This window comes from Aplidium turbinatum, chromosome 15, assembly GCF_918807975.1.
Source record: "Aplidium turbinatum chromosome 15, kaAplTurb1.1, whole genome shotgun sequence".
NCBI lineage: Eukaryota > Metazoa > Chordata > Ascidiacea > Aplousobranchia > Polyclinidae > Aplidium > Aplidium turbinatum.
Window position 1 is genome coordinate 5,590,960 of NC_137486.1, and position 24,819 is coordinate 5,615,778.

The 24,819-nt window shown below is 36.8% G+C and overlaps 1 protein-coding gene across 1 annotated transcript; it reads left to right on the forward strand.

Moving 5' to 3' along the window:
• Positions 1-1,084: 1,084 nt before the first annotated feature.
• On the forward strand, positions 1,085-24,819 carry LOC145784724 (EH domain-containing protein 4-like). The gene is made up of 9 exons (XM_082596579.1): positions 1,085-1,116; positions 7,729-7,753; positions 10,092-10,520; positions 15,633-15,839; positions 19,138-19,326; positions 20,335-20,479; positions 21,972-22,063; positions 23,414-23,507; positions 24,713-24,819. Exons 1-9 carry the CDS (start codon positions 1,085-1,087, stop codon positions 24,817-24,819), a joined length of 1,320 nt encoding a protein of 439 aa, XP_082452705.1.

Sequence of the window (24,819 nt, forward strand, 5' to 3'; positions counted from 1 at the left end):
TAAAAATGCTATCTAAAGAAGTAATGGTCGATTGACGTCGGTAATACTACAGTATCGTACAGCACTTAGACTGTCGGCATGTCATAAAAATCTTAGTTTACCTGTAGGGGAAGGTCGGCACCCATGATCATGGTGGGAGCCATAATCCACTCCCGTTTTTTTTAATATAAAGTACTCTTTTTGCATTTTTTGACGTCATTATATTTTTTCTGCTTGGATAACTTTCCCACAATCCCTTGGTCAAAATTGTACTAAAAATGAAGGTGCAAAGAGGATTTATAGGTTTTGGGTTAAAAAAGTAAATTTTTTTGGCTGAATGTGTTTTAAAATAACTCATTTGTTATGCAAGAAATGTTCATGAACTTTTTTGTAGTGGTAGGTGATGTATTTATGATCGCAATTGTGGCTTATCGCTCCCCACATGTGGGGTGCGATAAGCCGCTTGGCGCGTGTTTACGTTTTTGAGCGTAAATTAAACATTTGCTGAAATAATAACTTGTGCTTTTGCTGTAGAGTAGGTAGCACTACAAGGCATTGCAAAACCAATTTTTAGAGAAAAATATTGAGAAACGTAGAAGATATGCATCTAAAAGAAAAAAGTGGCTCGCAGGTCCCGACCTTCCTCTACCCATGGACTTAGTGTGCTAAAAAGCAGAAAGTAAAAACATTTTGTGGAGTATTATTGAGGGATAAAACGATTGTTAGGCCTGCTTGGTAATCCTTGTTGTACAGCCTATCAATCTCCACATTTTAAAATCTCAATCTATTTAAAATGTAATATCTATTCAATGTCTCATCAATTTCTACTCCCACTTTCCAAAATCACACCATGAGAATTGAGAAGCATCTACAGTAGAATTTTCCTATAGTGACACCTGAAGGGACCGCGGAAAAAGTGTCACCATAACCGAAGTGTCACTATAGCCGAATTCTACTCAACTGTTGCGTATGCAAACGGGACTTTGCAACAGGTGTCACTATAGGCGAAGTGTCACTATAGCCAAAGTCACTATAGGCGAATTCTACGGTACCTGCATGTTGCTGGCTGGGCCGTATTGACTAAAAGTTTACAATCCGCAAAGATATGGCTTCTATCGACGTGACCGAGGCAGTAAGGTATGACCAAAAGAGTTGGAGGTCGAAAATTTCCACGGCAACCCCAAAAAGGAAAATAAATTAAGATAGTAGAAAAAAACAATCTGATATTTACACGGCCATGTTAACCGCCCCCCGCACCTCCCGGCCTGGGAGTCCCAAACCACGGCTGATTAGTGGCCCACTAATTGTAGTTTTGTTTAATGTTCTCGACCATGAGCTGTGCGTACTGCACTTTCATACAATTTTCATACATCCTACACATTTTCTGCACTTTTCATACATACACACGAGGCTACACCACACTAACTCTCAAGAAATAAATTATTGAAGTCCTTTTGTGGTCACTTAAATTTTCAACCAAATCAAAAACAATCGAAAAACTAAAAGTAGGCTACTGTGTAGGCTACTAGTGTAGCCTACGTAGTACTGTGTAGCCTACTATGTAGGCTACTGTTAGTTTCATGTGTTTTTGATTTTTCTTTTTTTGTATTAGTTGTAAGATTCAGTTGTCCCCGCATGGCTTCATCAACTGCCAGACCTCCAGTTGCTTTAGGCAGGGATATCTAAAGAAGGGGATACGAAGGCTTTTATTACGTCTGACAATAGAAGGGCTTTTGTTTATCATAAATAATCTGTGTTTATCGTAAAATGACAATTGGCACCGATAGTAGTTTAATAAATCTTGTTATGATAACTTGCATTGCGCTATTAGCATCAGGCCTGGATATTCACAGCAGGCTCATGGTTGCTTATTAATTTAACTACCCATATACTTGCTTTACATCTAGCCTACCGCAAAGGCTTGCTGTTGTTTTCCGACAAAGAAAAATAAATTGAATTGAATTGAATAGTTGAAAAGAATTGAAAATAGGGGGAGAGTGGGGTTAGTTGGAAGGCGGGGTTAGTTGAGAAGTGGTCATTTTTTTAACTCTCGATAACTTTTTTAAATATTTACTGCCAACATGTGAAGTAGTTTATAAAAACACACAATCCATGTTAGTTTCGATTTGTTGAGTCAAGGTATGTTTGTTTGGCTGACAATTTTGTATTTTCTTACTTTCGAAGTAAAATTTTTGGCGTATTGAAAAACATCTCATGCGTCGATATCGTTAAAGATAGGAAGAAGTTTTTTGGTGTGTGCCAGCCGTAGGTGTTCTAAAACACTAAGAAATAAACAAATTTTAGTCCAACGCGCCATGCTTCAATATTTTAAGAAAATAGTTTGTCATATGCTAATGGGGCTAGTTGGAAAATAGTGGGTGGGGTTAGTTGGAAAACGTTTTGATAACGGTATGACTATGTAGTATGATACGAGTATATCGTCGTGGTACGATAATAAGTAGTATAAGCTCCAATGTACTTGTTTTAAGCAGACATAAATTGTAAAATTTTAATTTGAATAACTTGGAAAGTGCTATATATGCGGCATCATAAGTTTTAACAATGCGTTTATTAAAAAATGTTTTTACGATGATTTGATGTAGAATTCATTGCATTTTGATTTTAAAGCAAGTTAACATATTTGCTTACAACCCCATGTAAATGTTTATTGGTTGAAAAAATTGTATCCAGTTCATTGGTGGGCATCAAACTGACGTTTTTCAACTAACCCCAGGCATGGGGTTAGTTGAAAAATCAATTGTATGTTTGTTTATTTTAAATTTTTATTAAAAGCTTAATTGACTCAATACTTATTTTTGGTTGTATGATAGAGGACACCATAGGTGATAATTTAAGCCGCTTCAAGTTGTCAGGTTATGCACCAATTGTTTTAAATTTTACTTTAAAAAAAAATCTTTCCGACTAGCCCCACTCTCCCCCTGTGTAGGCTACTACAACTGGTTGTTTGTATTTTTCTATTTCATGCATAATCTGGAAAAAAAATACATTTTTTGATTTTTTGATTTATTACCAATGTTTGAAACGCATTTATGTTAAAAATAACCTTGACCAACATAGATTTTGATAGCTGTCACGAAATTATTGACCAAGGGTTTGCCTCCACCCCGCATTGTTTACATAAATTGTGACGAAATCATGACGTCATCATTGCGATGCATTGTCATGGTTGGACGATGATCTCCAGAGTGGCCAGATTGGCCTTTTTAAGGCCAAATTTTTCGAAATTGGCCTTTTTTAAAGTCTGTTGGCCTTAGAAATTATATGTGTTACGTTCACTGTTTGCACCCTTATTACATCATTGTTTTTTAGTTTCAAAATCGGAAGTCGATGTCTAAGTCACTTCGGATCATAACAAGAAAAAAACAAATTATTTCCTTTGTTTCGAGCATTTAAAGAGTGTCACAATCAAGGTGCAAATGCCTCGCGATGGCTTGCTTTGTATCTTCAACGAATGTGCTATTTTCATTATGGAATTCTGGTGCGTTGTGTTATTATCGGTTATGACCTGAAGTAACCTCTGATTGAGAAATTTGTATTATGTAACGTATTTCTAGAATCATCTGTAAGCATGCAAATCTAGAAGGTTCTGTTGTTTTTCATGATTTCTGAGCGTCGTTTGTCATGACGTCATAAGGTTGTTTATCAGTAAATGTCCGATTGCGAAATCGTTATTATGTAAGAATCTTCTTGCGAACGTGACCTTCTAGAGACTTCTGTTGTTTACCTTTTAAATGCTACGTGACCGAACGATGGTTCTTTATGATGTAACCTTCTCGAAGTTACTGGACTGAACAGCCAACTATAAATAGTGGTGTAGTTTGTATTTCTATATTATTCTGAGATTCTGAGATTATTATTATGGGAGTTGTATTATGATGAGTTGGTGATGAGAGTTCATTATTGTAGTAGTAGCAGTTGTTAATAGACGCAAAAATTATTGTTGATCGAGAGTGGAAGTATTGAATACGAGTACTGTAAAGCAAAGTTGATGCTAATATAATTTCTGATTGAAATTAGAATCGTATGAGAAGCTGTGAGTGGATCACGTTAAACTCGATCAATAGTCGCAAGCATTGGAATCTATTGCTGTTTACTATTACTTTGATTAATTGTTGGAAGTGGTGAACCATTCGTTGGAGTCCTTCAAGCGTTTTTATATATCATTTCACCAGTAGAACTATCCGTGAATTTAATTGACTGCTTTTCGGTTTGACCCATTAAACTACGTCATTGAATCTTTCCAAGTCTTTTTCCTGGTAAGAGATAGAAAGAAAGCGTGACATTCTGGGGGCTCGTCCGGGAATAAACCGAAAAAATTTAACCGAAAAACCGAAGAATACCGAAAGATTTATTGAAAGAATAATAAATTAATGTCAAGATGGCGGATACTGTCAAACATGAGATGATTGAAGACTTAGGGAGCATGGCTGAACGAATGGGGCTGACTGGTAATGAGAAGTCTCAGTTTGTGATAGAAGAGTATCACAAGATAATGGACCAAAAAGCTCAGCGAGAAGCTGACGAAAGAGAAGATAGAAGAGCTGCTCGTGAAATAAGGAAAGCAGAACTTGAAGCTGAAGAAAAACGAGCACAGCGTGAACTTGAAGCTGAAGAAAAGCGAGCACAACTTGAAGCTGAAGCAGAGGAGAAGCGGGCGCAGCGCGAAGCTGAAGAAAAACAAGCTCAACGAGAAGCTGAAGCTGAAGAAAAACAAGCTCAACGAGAAGCTGAAGAGAAACAAGCGCAGCGCGAAGTAGAAGCTGAAGAAGGAAGAGCGCAATATGAATTGGAAAAGTTAAAACTTGAATTAGAAAGACAAAAGCTGGACATTGGTGAGCGATCTAATTCTACTAATGATAATGCTCGAGATGTTATTGTGGCGCAAGTTAGACGTCCAGATTTGCCATCATTTGTTGAAGAAAAAGATGAGTTGGATAGTTATTTGTTAAGATTTGAAAGATATGCTACAATAGCCAAATTAGAGAAGTCGACGTGGGCTACCCAGCTAAGCATGTTATTATCGGGACAAGCTCTTGATGTATATTCAAGACTTTCGCAAGAAGAAGCCATGAACTACGACAGATTGAAGTTAGCTCTGTTAAAGCGATACAATTTTACCGAGCATGGATACCGTCAAAGATTCCGTGAGGCAAAGCCTGAAAAACACGAAAGCCCAGGTCAATTTATTGAACGTTTAAGAAACCTTTTGTTAAAATGGTTTGAGCTTTCGGGGGCCGATCAATCATTGGACGGATTGGCAAACCTTATAGTTAAGGAACAATTCACAGATTCATGTTCAAAAGATCTGTCTGTTTATCTAATGGAGAGAAGTCCAAAGACTCTAGAAGAAATAGCCAGTGTGGCAGAACAGTACTTAGTTGCTCATGATGAGAAGTTGTCGACTGAAGAAACGTTGTCATGCGATAATGACGAAGAGCAAACAAATAATTTTAAAGGAGGTGCTGTTCCAAGAGAAGTACGTTGTTTTAATTGTAATGGCTTAGGTCATAAATCTGTTAACTGCCGGAGAAAGACTAATAGAAATCATCAGGAATCGAGGAAGTGGTGCAATCGTTGCAATAGGCAAGGACACGAAGCGAAGGAATGCAAGGACAAGTCGTTTTCCTTACCTAATCAGTCTGGAAAAGATAAAGACACGGACGTTTATCGATGCGGTTGTGCGTTAATGATTCCTGAACCCACGCTTGACGAGGAGAATCCGGATGAAGATGTTTGCGGAAAAATAATACCTGAAGATCACCTGCCAGTAGTGGATGGGAAAGTTGGAGACAAAAAGGTAAAAGTTTTACGTGATTCTGGTTCTACTGGTATAATAGTGAGGAGAGATTTGGTTAAAGACAGTCAATTAACGGGAAAAACTGGCCATGTGACAAAAATAGATACCACTTCAATCCAAGGACCGTTAGCGATGATATCTATCGAAACTCCGTATTGTAGTGGGACTGTGAAAGCATTATGCTTACAAAACTCTTTAGTTGATCTTATAATCGGAAATGTTTTTGAGAGAGATTCTGAAGTTACTTGTTATTCTTGTGGCAAGAATGGTCACTTTGCTCGAGATTGTTCTGCAGATAATCAGCAACGATCTCACGATGACGGATATTACGAGCGCGATGAACCAAGGAGAAGAGGCAGGCGACGACCATTTGGAGTTTGCTATAGATGCGGTAGACGCGGACATTTCGCCAGGGAGTGCGTTGCTGACGGCGGACATTCGGAAAACAGACGTTGCCGTGACAACCATTGCTACCGATGTGGAGAGATTGGACACATAGCCAGGAGCTGCCCTTTTGATGAAAAGGCTTGCTACAACTGTCATAAAGAAGGTCATCTCGCCAAGGACTGTCCGGAGAGGAAATGTTTCCGATGTAGGAAGATGGGTCATCTCGCTCGCCGATGCACTGAAGATGTTGAGGACGTTGGAGACTTTCGCAGAAAACGTGACTATTGTTTTGAGAAAAGCTATCGTTGGTAGATCATGCAACGATAGACTTATGAGAACTGATTATTGAGTAATTAATTGTTTTATGGTGTGTTTTGTATTGATTGTGTTGTTATATTGTTTGCAACAATATTCTAAGGGGGGGCGTATGTCACAATCAAGGTGCAAATGCCTCGCGATGGCTTGCTTTGTATCTTCAACGAATGTGCTATTTTCATTATGGAATTCTGGTGCGTTGTGTTATTATCGGTTATGACCTGAAGTAACCTCTGATTGAGAAATTTGTATTATGTAACGTATTTCTAGAATCATCTGTAAGCATGCAAATCTAGAAGGTTCTGTTGTTTTTCATGATTTCTGAGCGTCGTTTGTCATGACGTCATAAGGTTGTTTATCAGTAAATGTCCGATTGCGAAATCGTTATTATGTAAGAATCTTCTTGCGAACGTGACCTTCTAGAGACTTCTGTTGTTTACCTTTTGAATGCTACGTGACCGAACGATGGTTCTTTATGATGTAACCTTCTCGAAGTTACTGGACTGAACAGCCAACTATAAATAGTGGTGTAGTTTGTATTTCTATATTATTCTGAGATTCTGAGATTATTATTATGGGAGTTGTATTATGATGAGTTGGTGATGAGAGTTCATTATTGTAGTAGTAGCAGTTGTTAATAGACGCAAAAATTATTGTTGATCGAGAGTGGAAGTATTGAATACGAGTACTGTAAAGCAAAGTTGATGCTAATATAATTTCTGATTGAAATTAGAATCGTATGAGAAGCTGTGAGTGGATCACGTTAAACTCGATCAATAGTCGCAAGCATTGGAATCTATTGCTGTTTACTATTACTTTGATTAATTGTTGGAAGTGGTGAACCATTCGTTGGAGTCCTTCAAGCGTTTTTATATATCATTTCACCAGTAGAACTATCCGTGAATTTAATTGACTGCTTTTCGGTTTGACCCATTAAACTACGTCATTGAATCTTTCCAAGTCTTTTTCCTGGTAAGAGATAGAAAGAAAGCGTGACAAAGAGAATATCCCCACTGATTGATATAACCCCTGCTGATAATTTGTGCCATAAACAGAGTTTTTAGGCGACTGACCTCAACTGACTGGTTTGTTTTGATGCTAAACCCGCTACGTAATGCCCAATGTGTTGTTATTGTGAATGCTGCTTCGTTTAGCGGTTTATCTGAGCGTCAGCAAAATCTTACATTTTGTCTACTCTGTGTATCTTGACGTTGAACCAACGTAGTTAGAAGTTTGCGCCGGCAAAGGCAGCTTGTACCTTTTTGAGTATGACGCTATCATTGGAATCATTTCTCTTCTCTTTTCGTACTATATATGAAGTCTGTTCTTAGCGAAATTTATAATTTTAATGTTACATTAGTTAACTACAGTACATGAGCGTACCAGTTCTGTTGAGAATTGATTTAAGTTAGTAGTTATAAGGATCGCCCGACAAAATTTCAGTGAGTGTGTTTTGCTATTTCATTATTGTTTTATACAGTAATTATTGATCAACAGAGCACATTTCGATGAAATGTTTAATAATGCGGTTCTCTGAAGTAACATCGATTTGTAGATTTGTTTGCCGTTTTGTAGATTCCTTTGATTTTTATATATCGTAGATTGTTTTAATTTGAACGTGTTTATAACGTCATTTTAAGCGTAATTATTTTATGTTAGTAGCCAAGGTCTTTTCGTTTACAGAAAGACCGTGATCAACGATAGAAGATAACGACACGAGGGTCGGACTGTCTTGCTATTTTCACGCGTCCACGATATACTGGGTGGTATCGTTTGTACATTAAAGTTATCATTTATTTTATACTTCTCATCTATGGGTGTGAGTTCACGGGCGGAACTAAGAATTCATTTTCAACACAACAATATGTATGGCCTTTTTCTAGATTTGGCCTTAAATTTGGCCTTTTTTAAAATTTACTCCTCAAAAATGTAATAATATTAGAAGAAATTCTTCAGTAATCCAATAAAATATAACATTATTTTTAATATAGACAGGTAAATTTGGCCTTTTTTATCTAATATTTTCCTTGTTTTGGTCTTTAGTCTGGCAACCCTGATGATCTCCCTTTTTAATTTTGTAAGCTTCAAAGCGAGAGCGTGGTTCGGGTTTTCAGATTCAGTTTCAGTTTCACATAAGCAAAGTCATCGAACAGAAAGAGTGTCTGGTGACTACTCCGTAAACAAGCAGGCGCAGCAACTATTTTATGAATAGATCAGATCAAACACAGAGTATCGCAAAAAATCCATGCAGGTACTAAGACCAGTAATATGGCCAGAGGTTCCAAGCACAACTTTTGAAAAAATTTCACTGTTTCAAAACAAGAGATCAAGACGTTAATTTTACAAAGCTATGGCGCATTGTAACTGATAGCCTAGTCTATGTTATGGAAATCAACTTATCAGTTTCTCATGCAATTAAAAAGGTTTAATCTAAAACTTTAGTAGCTGCTTGTTTCTTGGAATTTTGTGTTATTTTATCTCAAACATGTTTTTGTATTTTCAAATGCGGGAACCTTGTGTCTTTCTGTAACATTTTTTTTAGGCTGTGGCTATATTTACACTATATAGTGTAACAATAGCCTCAATAGTGTTGCCAGATAAGGAATTCTGGCCTAATTTGAAAAAATTTTAAAGCTGTTGAAAACAAAAATAACTTTAATCCTAACTCTGACAACACCTGATTGTAACCATGGCATTAAGTGTGGAAAAATAACCACTTACGGTACCTTTTTTTAATAGCAAAATCGTAAATTCTAACCCAAGACAAATTGTGCGGTTTGTTGGATGGACTAAGTTGGGGGATGGTGCAATCAGGTTGATGGCGATAGACATAAACGGTCAGCGGTCAAATAGCCACTGCCCATTTTAATGTTCTGCATTGCAAAGCATGTGTTTGATAGGCCTGCACAGTTTTTATTGCATAGGCCATAGGGTTCAACGTTACACTTTAAAAGTTCATCATAAAAACTGACTTTTAATTACCGGTATTTGATAGTCACTATTCGGTTTGCTTGAAACACAGCCTATTCAAAACATTATTGCTCATTACTATTAGCCAATTTACTAAAACTGGTGAGCATATTGCAAGACAGGCGCACATGATATTTTTCTTACCAAGACTTTAATAAACAACCTCTTTAATGATATATGAAGTCAACAATGCAGTTGTACTGTATGCATTAATACAGTCACAATGCAAGTTGCAAGTATTATGTTTTTATATATGGAAGTGCTATATTTTCACATAATATATAGTTGTATACACCATTTTGGAGATATATTTATAATTTACTTCCTATATATTTGTTATTTTATCATGCAATTATAAGAATTTGAGATATCCTATTGGAACATTGATAGTTTATAGCAAATTAATACAATCAAAAGCTTAGCTACAGTACTGTACCTTACTTCTCACTGTACCAGAAATATTTTTTTTATTTTTTAGGTAGCCTACTGCAATACATTGTGACTCAAATATTGTTGATGTAACATGGCATCTTCATCAAGTGAATCCAAAAAAGAACCAGATTCAAAAACATTTAAAAACTTTGCAGTTTTATTAAATAATTTGTATATTAAATCACTGAAGCCACTTGAAGATGCCTACAATTTTCCTGACTTTCATTCATCCCCCCTTGAGGATGCTGACTTTGATTGCAAGCCTATAATTCTATTTGTCGGCCAATATTCTACTGGAAAGACAACATTTATTCGATATTTGTTGGAAAAAGATTTCCCAGGTATGAGGATTGGTCCAGAACCAACTACAGATTCCTTTCATGCCATCATGGATGCAGGCGTACATGGTGTATCAGATGAAGAAATTCTTGGGAATATTCTTGTATATGATAAAACAAAACCGTTTGGAATGTTTTCATCATTTGGAAATGGATTTTTATCAAGGCTGAAATGTTCGCTAACAGATGGAGAAGTCATACAAGACATAAACATTATTGATACACCTGGAATTCTCTCTGGTGAAAAGCAGAAAGTAAAGCGAGGGTATGACTATGCCAAGGTACTGTAAGTTATCATTTAGAGCAGGGCTTCTTAAACCGGTCTGCAACTTTATGCTGCAGTCTGAATGAATCCATTCATAAGCCGTAAGGCACAAATGACCCAAAGCTCGAGTGAAGCGAGATTTGATTATTTTATACTAAAATTAATTAAATTTGGTAGTAATTTGTCATGATAGCACTTTTTATTTTTAGACAAACAAAAATATAAAATTGTTTTTTTGCACTTAACAAAATAGATGGACAAAACAAAGTAACATTAACGGATTTAATATAATGTATTGCATAATAAAAAAATATAACATAATCTCAAACGTTTTTGACACGTACTTGTGTCCTCATCAGGAATTACAAATCTACAATATATATATTATGTATACATAAAATGAAAATTATAAGATAAACCTGACTAGCCTATATGACAGTCATATAGGTACTATATGACAGTTATAGTCAGATTTATCTTATAATTTTCATTTTATGCATATTGCAGATTTGTAATTCGTGATGAGGACACAAGTACGTGTTGAAAGCAAAACAAACACTCTACCAAAGCTTTATTACTTAACAAAATAAAGTTGAGGCTTGGCTATTCATCACTAAAACTAATTGCGTTTTTTTAATACGATTGCAATTTCAATTTTTTCCACTTAACAAACTAAAGTTGAACCTGCAACTAATTCATTAATCTGATGGACACGTCTGCAGAGAATTCTTACTAATCAGTGATTAGTACATTTTCTAATCGCTAAATTTGGCTTTTCGCAGTTATTCTCATTTCTCGCTGTTTCAGGAACAACACAGGAAGCAGGCCTCGAAATTCGTTTTTGTTGACGGCGGACAAACGTGTCCGGTCTGAGCAGCTATCTTGGCGGACAAATTAAATCGCACTGCGGACACACAGTTTTATCGTCATCTGAGACTTTTCGGTCATTTGTCCGAAATGACTTGAAAAAATTCGGACAATTTTTATTTTTTCTGATGAAAATATTTCCTTTCAAGTAGCTGACACCAACCAAAATTTGAACTTCCTGACTAGCTACAACATTAAGTTTCGCTCGCTGAGAAACGTTGTCTTGTTTTATCTGAAAAAGGTTTGAACAGACAAACGTTTCTTCAACGTTCATCAGCGAAACTCAACCTTGTAACACCCGGCCGCAGACATCTTTTATTGTACACTAACATACGTTCAAAAATTACGCAAAACAAAAATACAGTACAACGGAAAGGAATAAAAACAAGTAAGAATCACCAAATAAAAAAAACACGTTACGCTCTAATGGTTCGTAATTACAAAGTGATTTAATTTAACAATTTCACCTCTCACGTTGTTGCGTGCTCGCTTCGCGTTACTGTGCCAGTGCGCGTATGCCGTGTCATAATTGAATGTTTTGCATGATGCAGCATTTAACCTCAAACGCATAAGTTTATCTGCAGTTGAACAACGCAAGCGATTTCATGTTGGAGTTCGCAGCCGAGAAATTTTGACCAATTGACTATATATTTTTTCGGACATTTTGACCGAATTGGCTATATTTTTTTGGACATTTTGCTAAAAAATCGATCAATAACCGATAAATGACCGAAAAAAAAAAACCAGATTGTCATGCTCAATTACTTCATCTTAATAATTCTTCGCCATTTGCGAACTATAGCTACGGTTTAGACGGCTTTTTAAAATTTTAGCGAAGTCATTCTGAAATTTGTGATATCATAAAAATGATTCAGCAGTTAAATTAAGTGTTTATGACATAACAATGACAACATTGTGCATAATAATGATCAATAATAACGATCAAAGGTAGTACAATTAAAAATGTGATGGAGAAACAACTTGACCTGATTGAAGAAGACTCATTGCATTTTTTAATTTAATGCAAAAATTGATTTAAAATTTTGTTTATACTTTTTGAAAAAGTTTTCAAACACAGCACAGTGCAATTAATATTGGCGCTGATAAAGAATAACAGACCAATCGATGTGAGAAAGCCATAGTGTTACCGTTACTACTATTTATTACTTCTGTTCTATGCAAATGAAACTAAGTAGCTACCACCATATGAAAAATAAAAAAACAATTGATTTTAGTGAGAAACGGCTAAGTCTCTAATTTGCTAAGTGCAAAAAATAATTTTCATATTTTTGTTTGTATAAAAAATTGAACTTGCTACTGTGACAAATGAAATTGTTACTGTATCCAAAAAACAATTAATTTTAGGACAAATTAATCAAATCTCATGTCATTCAATTCATGCATTGTTGTATTCGACATTCGTGTATTGCCGCCTAGGGATAGCATCAATCATGTTTGCTTTATTTGGACCATGGCATAAAGTAATGTACCGGTAATCGGTATCTTACTTAACTGGGGGCATGAGAATAAACCTTGATTGTTATAAAATCCAAAGCATGTAAAATTTATACGGTATAGTTTGATTAACAACTTTAATGAGTAAGGGAGAGCATAAAATTTTGCAAGGGACGTCAAGAGGGGCGCGGTCCAAAAAGTTAAAGAGCCCCTGATCTAGAGTTTCTATATATCCAAACATCTTCTATATAAAGCTTTGGAAGTTACTAATATTCCCTTTCAATCAGGGTTGAGAAAAACCCGGGTTTTTTTTAAAAAGCCCAACCCGCCTGGTTTTTTTTTAAAAAAACCCGGGTTTTATTGGGTTTTTTTTAAAAAGATGCATAAAAAAGGTAGATTCATGCTTATTTCACCTCAAAACTACTTTTTATGAATGAAGTGCCTTTCACTCACAGTACATGCTTGCATAACTCAATAAAATAATGCACTAGGGCTGTTGTTGCTTGAATGTTGCATCATCCATTAATTTCAAGATCAAGTTGGATGTTGCATCATCCACTGATTTCTATACCAAGTTGATGCTACCGTGGTAGAAATCACATTATTGCATCATTTGCTTTAGATTTGAAGGCAAGGAGCATTTATGCCATCATGTTTAAATATTTTTTATTATTTATATATATATTATATATAGTAATGGATGAGCAATTGAGTGATTGCGTGGCCAATGGCTATTTAGGCAAATGCTCTGAAACAGCCATGCGTTAGAATCCAGAATCTGTAATTGGTAAAGAGCCTCCTAAATTGCATTTCACATCATATATACAGACTACAGTAGAGTAGTACTTTCACCAGTTTAACTATAAGGCCTTCTTGCATAAATGAGTTTTAATGTAGTATACACAAAGTGGCATTACTTGATTTTTGTGTACTGTACAATATCCACTGCGTTTTCAATTTATTCTTGGAAATTTACTTCACAATCACATCCTTAAGTCCTAATTTAAAGTTTGTTTTAAGTGCCTTGTAGTGTTTTTGTTCATTTTTTTAATTTTCTAATAAAAACTGGACAAATATGATGCTCTGGTTTTTTTTATGGGTTTTTTTAAGTGGGTTTTTTTTGGGTCGGGTAAAATACCGACAACCCTGCTTTCAATTGTTATATACCGGTACCAGTAAAGGGTACAATGCATTTAAATACCCATTGTCGAGCATTGTCAGTGTTGCAGAGGGTTTTTAAGTAAAAATAGTATTTATTCTGTTAAAGTGGATTTGAAATAATAGGAAATTATAGAAATCAACAACATCACAAGGTGCAACTGGCAACCCTTGAAAATTATCAGCTATTTTCAGTAATTGGCAGACATTTCAAAGGGTTGTCGGATCATAATCTTAACGCTAACTCCTAATCGTAACCCAAATCATAATTAGCAAAACTGGTTCGATTGTTGGAATCAATAACCTTGACCATAGTTAGAGTTTTAGAAATTACTGGGGGTGCAGTTATATCAGAATATCACATGCATAAACATCAAACACCGTATATACTCGAGTATAGGTCGAGATTTTTCGCTAGTGATTTTCACCTTAAAAAAGCAGGTTCGACATAAACGGGACAAGCTGTTGTCTCCAGCTTTTTTGCTGCGACAAAATCATTGCCAACAGAGATTACGGATTGTGAAATGGCGTCGGCAGAAGTAAAAGTTTTGAATAGGTTTATTTGCTGTGATTCAAATTTAATTTTCAAATTTAATGATGTCTTGTAAATTCTAAACTTTCTACACTTGTTAACCGATAATTTTTTTTATTTTTGGGTGTAGGATGTAATCGTTCTTATTACGTAACATTCCATGACCGTTGAAGTCGATGTTAAACCTTAGCGGCCGCTTAAAACAATGATGTCAGGTTGGCTAGGTGTTAATGGCGGTAAGAGACGTCGTTAATGCAGGCAATATCTGCGACCAAGACTATTAATCACCTTTTCTTTGATCGGTTTTCGATTTAATTCTCACACATTGCGAACTATCTTTGCTTCAAGAACATCGTGGGGAGTCATAATAGCACATTTTGCTGGCCTAGTTTTGTTTGAGTTCAACCACTTAGGTCAGAAGTTACAGTTTTTCCTTTGAACTACTGAATAAGCTTTTTTGCCCGAGATAAAACATTGCTGGCGCTGGCGGACATTAGCCCATTTTCTACATTGATTCAATGTCAGCCAGTGTTGAATGTTCATGTGTTAAGTTCAGAGCGGATTTCGATTTTTATGCGTCTGATAACAAAACAATGCGTTCTGTTGAATCATAATGATCTCACAGCCGGAAGACCTTGTTGAAAACAGCGTCTAATTTAACTGGTTTACTTTTTTTGCTATGAATATTGTTACGTGACTATTCCAGCAGCGTAAGTTACTCTTCGCTCTACTTTGAAATTTAATCACCGTATGTCAATACCGTTAAGAGCAGGGGGTGCACTGCACCCCTGCACCCCCTTACTCTACGCCAGTGACCTTGACAAATGACAATGGGTATTTAAAGGTATCGTACCACCAGTAAATAACAACTGTATTGCAAAAGTAGTTTATTTTATTGGTGAAATTATTGATGTGTTGTAACTTCTAACACTAGACGAATTCATTGCTCAATAAAGTGTGGTCAAAACATGCATTGCATGGAAAGCATTATTGAAGTAATGGTAGGTCTTTAATGCAATGCATCTCTTTTGGCTACATGGCTTTGTGCAGGCTTAAAAATGTGACCAGTTTTTCTGTATTATTTGTTTCTAATTTGCTTTTAACATTAAATTTTAGGTCATGAAATTGCTAGCTGAACGAGTGGATCGAATCATATTATTATTCGATGCTTTCAAACTTGATATTTCTGATGAATTCCATGAAGTGATAAATGCTATAAAGGATCAGCATTCCAAAGTTCGAGTTGTACTGAACAAAGCTGATCAAGTCAGCACAAAAGAACTCATGCGGGTTTACGGTGCTCTTATGTGGTCTTTAGGAAAGGTATGACAAACTATCACTTACACTCTGACAGGTATATCAAATTTGTATGGTTTGTCATAATATTTAAACTTAAAGCATAACATGTTTTGAATTGGAGTTGCAACAGATCAGTTAGGAAATATTGACTGATTGCATCCTTTCGATACTGTGGGATTATTTTGTTCATAGTATATTATAACCATAGGCGCCGACTTTTCAAAAAACCTTGGGGGGTGAGAAAGGTGATGACGTCATGACCATAACGCTATTTTACTCAATTAAAATAGTCTTTGATTAAGCTCACTGTCTTGTTTATATTGACACCTAGGTCTCAAACCGAATTTATTAGAACCGCTGCTTGAAAGGATTAGTTTTACGCATGCAGTACGCCTAGTCGTAAAAATTTTGATATTGTTAGCTCATAATTGGAACAGTTTCATTTCCTTTTCGTGCGAGTGAATAACAACTAACAACGATCAAGACAGTGAAGTTATCGAAATAAAACGCAAAAAATCATGATCTCAAGCAAAGTGGAAACTGGCTATCAGTTTTATTAACCTCGTTTTGCTAATTACTTACCTCCAAAGCGTAAACAATGGTGAAGTGTTTTCTATTCTGTTTTTATCAAAAGTCGTTTATCGAATACCGTAGACTAGTGCTGTGCATATAGATGAGTGTATAATGAGTATGTGAGATGTATATATATATTTTTACAATATACATCAATAGTTCAATACACTGCTTATTGAAGGAAAACACGGATGACAGTTTTGAAAAATGCATTTCTTTAAGCTGTATTCACGTAATTGTTCGTTGTGTCGTGGTTTCAACTCGATAAAGTTTGCTAAAACTGATTTCATGTTTGAAGTCACAAAAAATCTAACGGACGTTTGGATAACTCGTGATATGAGAATAAACATTCAACCTTGCATTCGCTTTTTCGCTAACACGCGTTTTGACTTTGAAGTTGCTCCTCACGCGCGGGAAGACAAGCACTAAGCAGTGTGTGACTGTGAGCGTGCGTGCGCATCTCAGTAGTAGCCTAATTCACATTCCAGAGAAAGCCGTGCGATCAGCTGCTGTTTTGGGAGCAAGGGCAACGTAGGCTGTTTTTCGCTTTCGGCATTCTTTAAGTCTGTTTAAATGATGTAAATCTCTTTCGCGAAGTATTTTATCTTTGAAACACCACTTGTAATAGCCATTTTTTGCCCCTCAACCATGAATTTAGGGGGGGCGCCGGCCCCTCGGAAGTCGGCGCGTATGATTATAACATAACTATATTGTGTTGCACCGTTGAATGTTATAGAAGAGTTGATCGATTTTAACCTTGTTGATCGATTCTAAATCAAGATACCGTATTGTCATTTGTAATTAAATATGAATAACTGGGGGTGTCCTTTCTCTGAACCTAATGGCTGAAAAACAAGTCTTAATCTTGTATCTATAGGGGTTTGCATATGGCATGTTATTTGCTTTTTTATAAGATAAATGGCACAGTGTTTATCTAGTTTGCATAGTCTCAAACGTTTTTATGGTTCCATGCTAAATTGCTGAACTGAACCCAGACAGCAAATCAACCATTTTTTGCATTGATTTAACGTTTGCACTCTGCAGACGTTGAATCAATGTAAAAACGGTTGATTTACTGTGTGGAAAGTTTCCACTTTGCCATAATTATTGCAGACAGTTCATGCAGTTCTTGGTATAAAATGTATCCAGTGTGAACGCCTAAATTATCAAGATAAATTGTAAGCAATACCAAGAATCGTTATAAAATGTTGTTTAGAATAATGAAACAATTGCATTTGAAGGTTTGAGCTTTTGAGGCATCAAATGTTGATTCTAGAGAAGTATGTATTCTGCAATCATTCATTAAATAAATTGTAGGGTATAAGTTATTTTGGCAGCCGATTGTAGCATCGAATAGACAGCGATAGACACGTGTTTCGCCCATGAGGCTGGGCTCATCAGTATCGCACCGTATTCTTGCCACTTGAGTAATCGACCGCCGCTTTACCAGTCAGTTTAACTCTTATCTTTGTGGAAAGAAAGAGCCAACAAAACCAGCAGGTGCCAGGGGTAGGTCAATGTGAAGAAAGGCGTTCTTCCCGGCTATCAGCACAAGGCTGATTACTCACTAGCACAGCGAGCTGCAGTGACGCTTCGCTAACCAGAACGGTGTAGCTTCCACGCCAGCCATTGAGACCTCCAATTAAACGTTTAAGTTATTTTGGCAGCCGATTGTAGCATCGAATAGACAGCGATAGACACGTGTTTCGCCCATGAGGCTGGGCTCATCAGTATCGCACCGTATTCTTGCCACTTGAGTAATCGACCGCCGCTTTACCAGTCAGTTTAACTCTTATCTTTGTGGAAAGAAAGAGCCAACAAAACCAGCAGGTGCCAGGGGTAGGTCAATGTGAAGAAAGGCGTTCTTCCCGGCTATCAGCACAAGGCTGATTACTCACTAGCACAGCGAGCTGCAGTGACGCTTCGCTAACCAGAACGGTGTAGCTTCCACGCCAGCCATTGAGACCTCCAATTAAACGTTTAAGTTATTTTGGCAGCCGATTGTAGCATCGAATAGACAGCGATAGACACGTGTTCTGGTTAGCGAAGCGTCACTGCAGCTCGCTGTGCTAGTGAGTAATCAGCCTTGTGCTGATAGCCGGGAAGAACGCCTTTCTTCACATTGTAGGGTATAAGTTATTAATTAAACTAGTGCAACATGGTAAGCAGCACCTCAACCTTAGCTAACTGGCAGAATAAATACTTCTCTGGGATTACTCCACTCTTCATCCGATGACAGTGAATTGACGTTTTGCGCACCATGACAATGCGCATCCTCAGAGCGAATAACATACAAAACAAAATTTGCAAAGTTATGAACTGGAGTGCCGTTGCGTTGCCGAGTGAAGGCAATAAAAGATAAAGACACATTATTCTAGGGGTTGGCCAAAAGATGTGTGAGCGGTTTCTTTCCACGTTAAATTACAATAACGTTTCCAACTGTATTCAAATAGGCATGAAGCATGCGTGTCATGACGATAAAGATTTATAAGCTTTTGGTAATTCATTCTCGTCGTTCCGGTTGATTGCATTGCATTGTTTTGACGTAATGAAATGAAGTTTTGACGAAAGGTCTGTGAAGCAATAAATCAACCTGTTTGTCGTAGCTTTTACTTTCACTTTCATCAGATGAACGTTGCAACTAGTGCCAGAAACGATAATTGTCTTGATGAACACCAAAACTTTTCAGTATTCTGTAATCTGTGACTGTATGTGATAAGTTAGGGCTAATACAAGTTTTCCACAACAGGTTATCCCTTCTCCAGAAGTCGTAAGAATATACATTGGATCATTCTGGGACAAACCTTTTCAAAATGACGACAATGCACTTTTGTTTGCATCTGAAAAAGATGATTTATTTGCGGATATAAAAAATTCTTCCAAAAGTACAGCACTAACAAGATTAAATGACTTTGTGAAAAGAGCCAATCTAGCAAAGGTAATTTAAAGCATGTGTGGTCGACATATCACTTGAATAATAGTAGTAACATGCTTTGCAATTGCTTTTGCATTCACTACATGTCTTCACACAATCTACGTTGAGAAAACGTGCACCCGTGCAGCTGTTGGTCATCAATTGCCAGCTACTCATCAAGAGCAGACCGACCAAGTTTGCGTATTGTGTGTGTGCTTGTGTGCAACATGTCATGCTTTTGTACAAACGGGTCTGCTACTATTCGGCGAGTCCAATTCGGCAATTTTTTGAATTTTTTTTTTTTAAATCATTGGGTACCGTAGCCTAATTATCGTAGCCTGCTTTTACATCGTTTTAATGACGCTAAACGTTAAAATAAGACCCTAACTCCAACCCCCAACCCTAACACCTTACCCCTAACACCTTACCTCTAACCCTAATCCAACCCCTAACCCTAAAACGGCAATGATAATTAGGCTACGGTACTCGATAATTTCAAAAATTTTTTTAAAAAATTGCCGAATAGGAAACTCGCTGAAAAGGGCTCTCGCCGAATCGGACACTCGCCGAATCGGACTAGCCGAATTGGACTCGCCGAAACGAGCCATTCCGCGTACAAACAATGGAAAGAATTTGTTACTTTTGAAATCATTTGAAATATAAAGATGTCATGAGGATGTTCAAAAGGAAAAAAAATGTTTGACACATCACCTAGGGTTGGAATAAAATGCAACGATTGCTTGTCTTAAACTGGTTGTTTGATTCACAGACAGGTCAGCTTTACAAACATGTGCTTGTGCACGTGACCATCAGTTTCATGCGTCCCTGGCGTGTGCGTGGCATAACAAAGTTTGTGTGTGCAATTCATAAAATTCCAAAGCAATTGTTGAATCTAGATTTACTCTAGAAGTAAAATTTTTGCTTTTTGGGACGCATCAGTTTTGCAGTAAACACCGACAGAACAGTGTCTCCACTGTGATCTGTGACATTTTTTTTGTAATTTTAATTATGATTATTGATTATCCATTTCAGATCCATGCGTATATCATAGACCATCTGTATTCTGAGATTCCATATTCTGCGTACATTTTTGGATCAAGTAGCATTCAAGGAAAGTTGATTGCTGACTTGAAAAGGTCGTTTGAGTTGTTGGCAAACAAATACAATTTACCTATAGGTAAATACAAGATCATACCGGCAAGTTTATATTTAACATTGTTCATAATGTTCAAGCATTGTTCAACTGTTGCAAACAGCAATTCAACCTGTGAATGTTACTATCTATTTTATAAAAGACTGCACGCACTTAATATCAGGGCTGTGGAGTTGGAGAAATTTTGGGGTTTCCGAAGTCGAGTGGTTGAAAAAGGGCCGGCTCCAGCCTTGATACAAAAAAAAAAACAATTGTTTGCAATCTTTTTTCAGTATATATATATTGCTTTTTGTTCTCCGTATTGCGCTTTGAAACTGTACCAGAAAATAGAAGTGTTCTTGTCAGTTTTTGTAATAGTTGTCGTTTCAATTTGGATCACAGCTTAAGTGAAATTAAGTTTAGAAAATCTGGCAACACTGACGCCGGAGTCGGCTAGTTTTTAATCGAGGAATAGGAGTCGTATATTTTTTGCCCGCCTACCCCGATCAATATGATTGCTTTAAAATCAGACCACTTTCAGGCCTTGAAATTTGTACTTTTTTCCGGCGATCAAGCATGTCCTACCGGATTGGCCCTTTCAGCGGACATTTAATATCTCAACCGGACCGACATATTGACATATTTCTATCAGTATCAGCGTGAATAAGGTCGCCACATTCGCCTAAGCACGTGCGGAACCCAGCTGAGACATGCTTCTCTGTGACGCTTTTTTTTAACAAACGATCAATGTAACGCAATAATCCTCATTGTTAAAATTAGAATACATATCCTGCCGAAAAGTTCAGACAACTTTATTTTAAGGCAACATTGCAAGGCGTAGAAATGATGTAAAAATGGCTACTTTTGCCATTAGCTCGTTAACCACGCCACTCTAATGTGATCTTTGAAGCAATTGCCTGTACTACTATTATTTCAGCTCCGTATTTGTTCGCGTTAAACAAATAATTGTAACAATTCAAATTTAAAATAATTTTGCTGCATTAGCTCTATTTTTGTCAAGAATTTTGCGGCGGTCATTTATGACCGACCAACGAGGCGGCTTCGGCAGACATTCGAGGGCATTCCGGAGGTCATGTCCGCCATGACCGCCGGATATTTCGAGGCCTGCACTTTGGTGATAATAAATAATTGAATGACTGCAACTTGCAATTGCCCACACTGGTATTATTACACCAGGATGGATACAGAAAGACACGAATAATGAAATAACTTAATAATTGTGTAACTAATCGTTGACGTTGATTCAATGTAAAAGGATTGATTTTCTGGCTAGGTTACAACTACAGCATCTCTGGTGAATTTCATATACAAATGTGAAGTTTAAGAGGTTTAGAGAAGTGAAATTGAGTTTACCTTTTTTCTGTTTGAACCTCTGGAGTTGAGGATGCATTTTACCCTCCCCAGATAGTTACATAACACTACAAAAATATCAAGTTACCGTACTTATGGTTTCTAAATTACTCATTTCTGTCATATGTATCAGTATATAAAAAATATGCACATAATGTCTTTTCAGAGGATTTTCCGAGCGTAGAAAAAATGAAGCAAAATTTGAAAAATCAAGATTTCACAAAATTTTGCAAACTAGATACGGCAATGATCAAAAAGGTAAGCTGCTAACTTGGCTGTTTGTTTTTAGTCATTAAAAGTGGGCTCTTTATCTGGTCACGAGTCTTTGTTTGTGTAAGTAATATCTCTTTTTTTCTATAAGCATTGTATATTGTATCTCGAAGTTATTGAGGATGAAAAGTTATACAAAGATTCTTTAGTCAGGGTTTCCCAAAGTTTTTGGGCAATGGACCCCTATTTGTCAAAGTGTTTTTTCGCGGACCCCAATCTTATGTCGCATCAATTTTCCACCTAACCAGCGATAAATGTTAATACAAATAAAAATAAGTAACACTGAATCATGTTTATTAATCGAAATGACAACATCAATGGGAGGGATGTGATTGCTTCTTACTGCACAACTTGTCAATTCTTGGAGCAATTTGTGACAAGCAAACTCGCAATTCAGAGTCTACGATAAGTCTGGACCGATATTTTGTCTTCATATTTGTAAGAGCTGAAAATTGTTGTAGGCCTACTGACTTTGTAGACTACCGGAGAAAAAGCTGCGCAGAAACATATTTGTAAAAATTGTTGTCAGCTGCAGTGCCACCTTTGCCATTCTACTAAAAGTTAACACTTTAATGCGAAGGGGCGGTGTTTAGGTATAAGAGTAGCAGTAGCGAAGGGACGATAGAATAGTAACAAATCGAAGTTATCAGATAATTCATTTGTAAATTAATTATCTGATAACTTCGATTCGTTACTATTCTATCGTCCCTTCGCTACTGCTACTCTTATACCTAAACACCGCCCCTTCGCATTGAGTTATTTCTATGTTTTTATCTATTATTTTTATTTTATTTTGAATTATTAAGCTAGGCCTAAGGCCAATTCGAACAAAAATTGAAACTTTAGAACTTCATAACCTTACCACCTATGGCGTTATCTATTTTAATGCTCGGACTGCATAGACCTACAGGTAGCTAACCGAAAAACAGTTTAGCCTTGTAGCTATATAGCAAACATTCCCGACTGCTATACACCGTACGTTTAATTGTTGCATCATAGACGCCGAATGCAATTTTTAAGGTAGAGCAATTACCAAGACGTACTAATTCATTTCAAATATTTAAGATTGACACGGCCTAACATTCATTAAATAATTCATTTTAGTTACAAATCACGGCGGCATTCATCTGCGACAATGGAAGTACGGTACCGTACAATGTCAAGCCTGTTTTCGCCATTTTGTCATATCGTCAGGGACCCCCTGTGCAGTCTTTGCGGACCCCCAGGGGTCCGCGGACCCCACTTTGGGAAACCCTGCTTTAGATAACCAAAGATACAAAAATCAGTCAGTTTGTAATGACAGATGCCTTGTAATACTTATAAGCTAATATACTTTAGGTTGACACGATGTTAAACAAGGACTTGGTTGGTTTAATGAAGCTCATTGAGAAGGATGCAAAAAACTCAACACTTGACACTTCCTCAGATCAAGGTATGTAATGTTACAATATGAACAACTACAACCGTTCAAACTATTAACAGTTTTGGTGACTGAAGTTTTTAGCTAAGGTTCCTTGTTAAAACTTGTCTCTGATACTCTTTGCTTTGTGGGAAAACAGATGTGTATTGTGTAGGGTAGGCCTATGGCAAACTTCACATATCTTCTGGAAACGATTTGCCTTAACGTTGTAAACTACATTGTTTTTGCTATGACTTTTTTGTGAGAACTCTTAGCGTAGTGACAAATATAAGAGTCAATAAGAGGTATAGTTGTAATTTTTCATGTTGCAGTGGATTGTGCACTTGTATGAGGCTAACAAGCTGTTTTGGTACGGACCCGTTTAGCTTTCATTTAAAAAGTTGCGAGTCATTTTGCTTTGTCATGGTTTTCGTGGGATATAATTTCTGTTATTTCCTCCGATATGCTCGGATGAAATACGTTTAGATTTGACACTGAACCGCCAATCGCATCGTATTCCAGAGACCAAGCCCTTGTGAAAAAAAATGAGACCCAGGCCTGAGAAATCTGCAAAAACTGTTACCAGTTCTTTTCAGTTATCTTTTTACAATGCTGTGCTGCATTTGAGAGATAAAGTAAATTTCCCGAAAGTTGAATGTTTCGCTCAAGTGTCCGCTAACCCAAAGGAAATCAACCGTTTTTTTTTGCATTGATTCAACGTTTGCAGACGTTGAATCAATGTAAAAACGATTTATTTGCTGTCTGGATATTCTTTTCCAGTCTTACTGAAGTTATTCAGCAGTAAAATGCAATAGTAGTTTGGTAACAGCAGTAGTTATAGAATGCACTGAAGCAGTTCGGCCTCGGGATCTCAATCAACACCATCTCACCACAGACTCCTACCAGGTTATCGTTATTGGCAGCTGATTACTTCAGTTATCAACTTTAATAGTTACCGCTGGTAGCTAAGGCAACATGCAGAAAAAGAGGAGTTATGCTTGTCTATCGATCGCTTATCGAAGGCAGATCTATCATTAGAACGCCCTGACGTTTAGATATGCTGATAACGATGTAGTACAATTCCTCTCTTCCACTAAAAATAAACTAAGTGGCAGCAATAAATCACTTGACATGAATGTTGTTTTATGAAGTTAGCTGCGTATATACCTAAAATCGCACACGAAACAACAGCTTTTAACCATGGAAGGAACTTTTAATGCGGTGTTTGTTGTTTGCAGCTTCGTCTTCTTCAAATCCCACATCTTCAAATTCAGCTGAAAAACGCCCCTCAGGTAATGCTACTATGGAATCACCACTCAACAAATTAAGAAAGATTTCAAGTTAA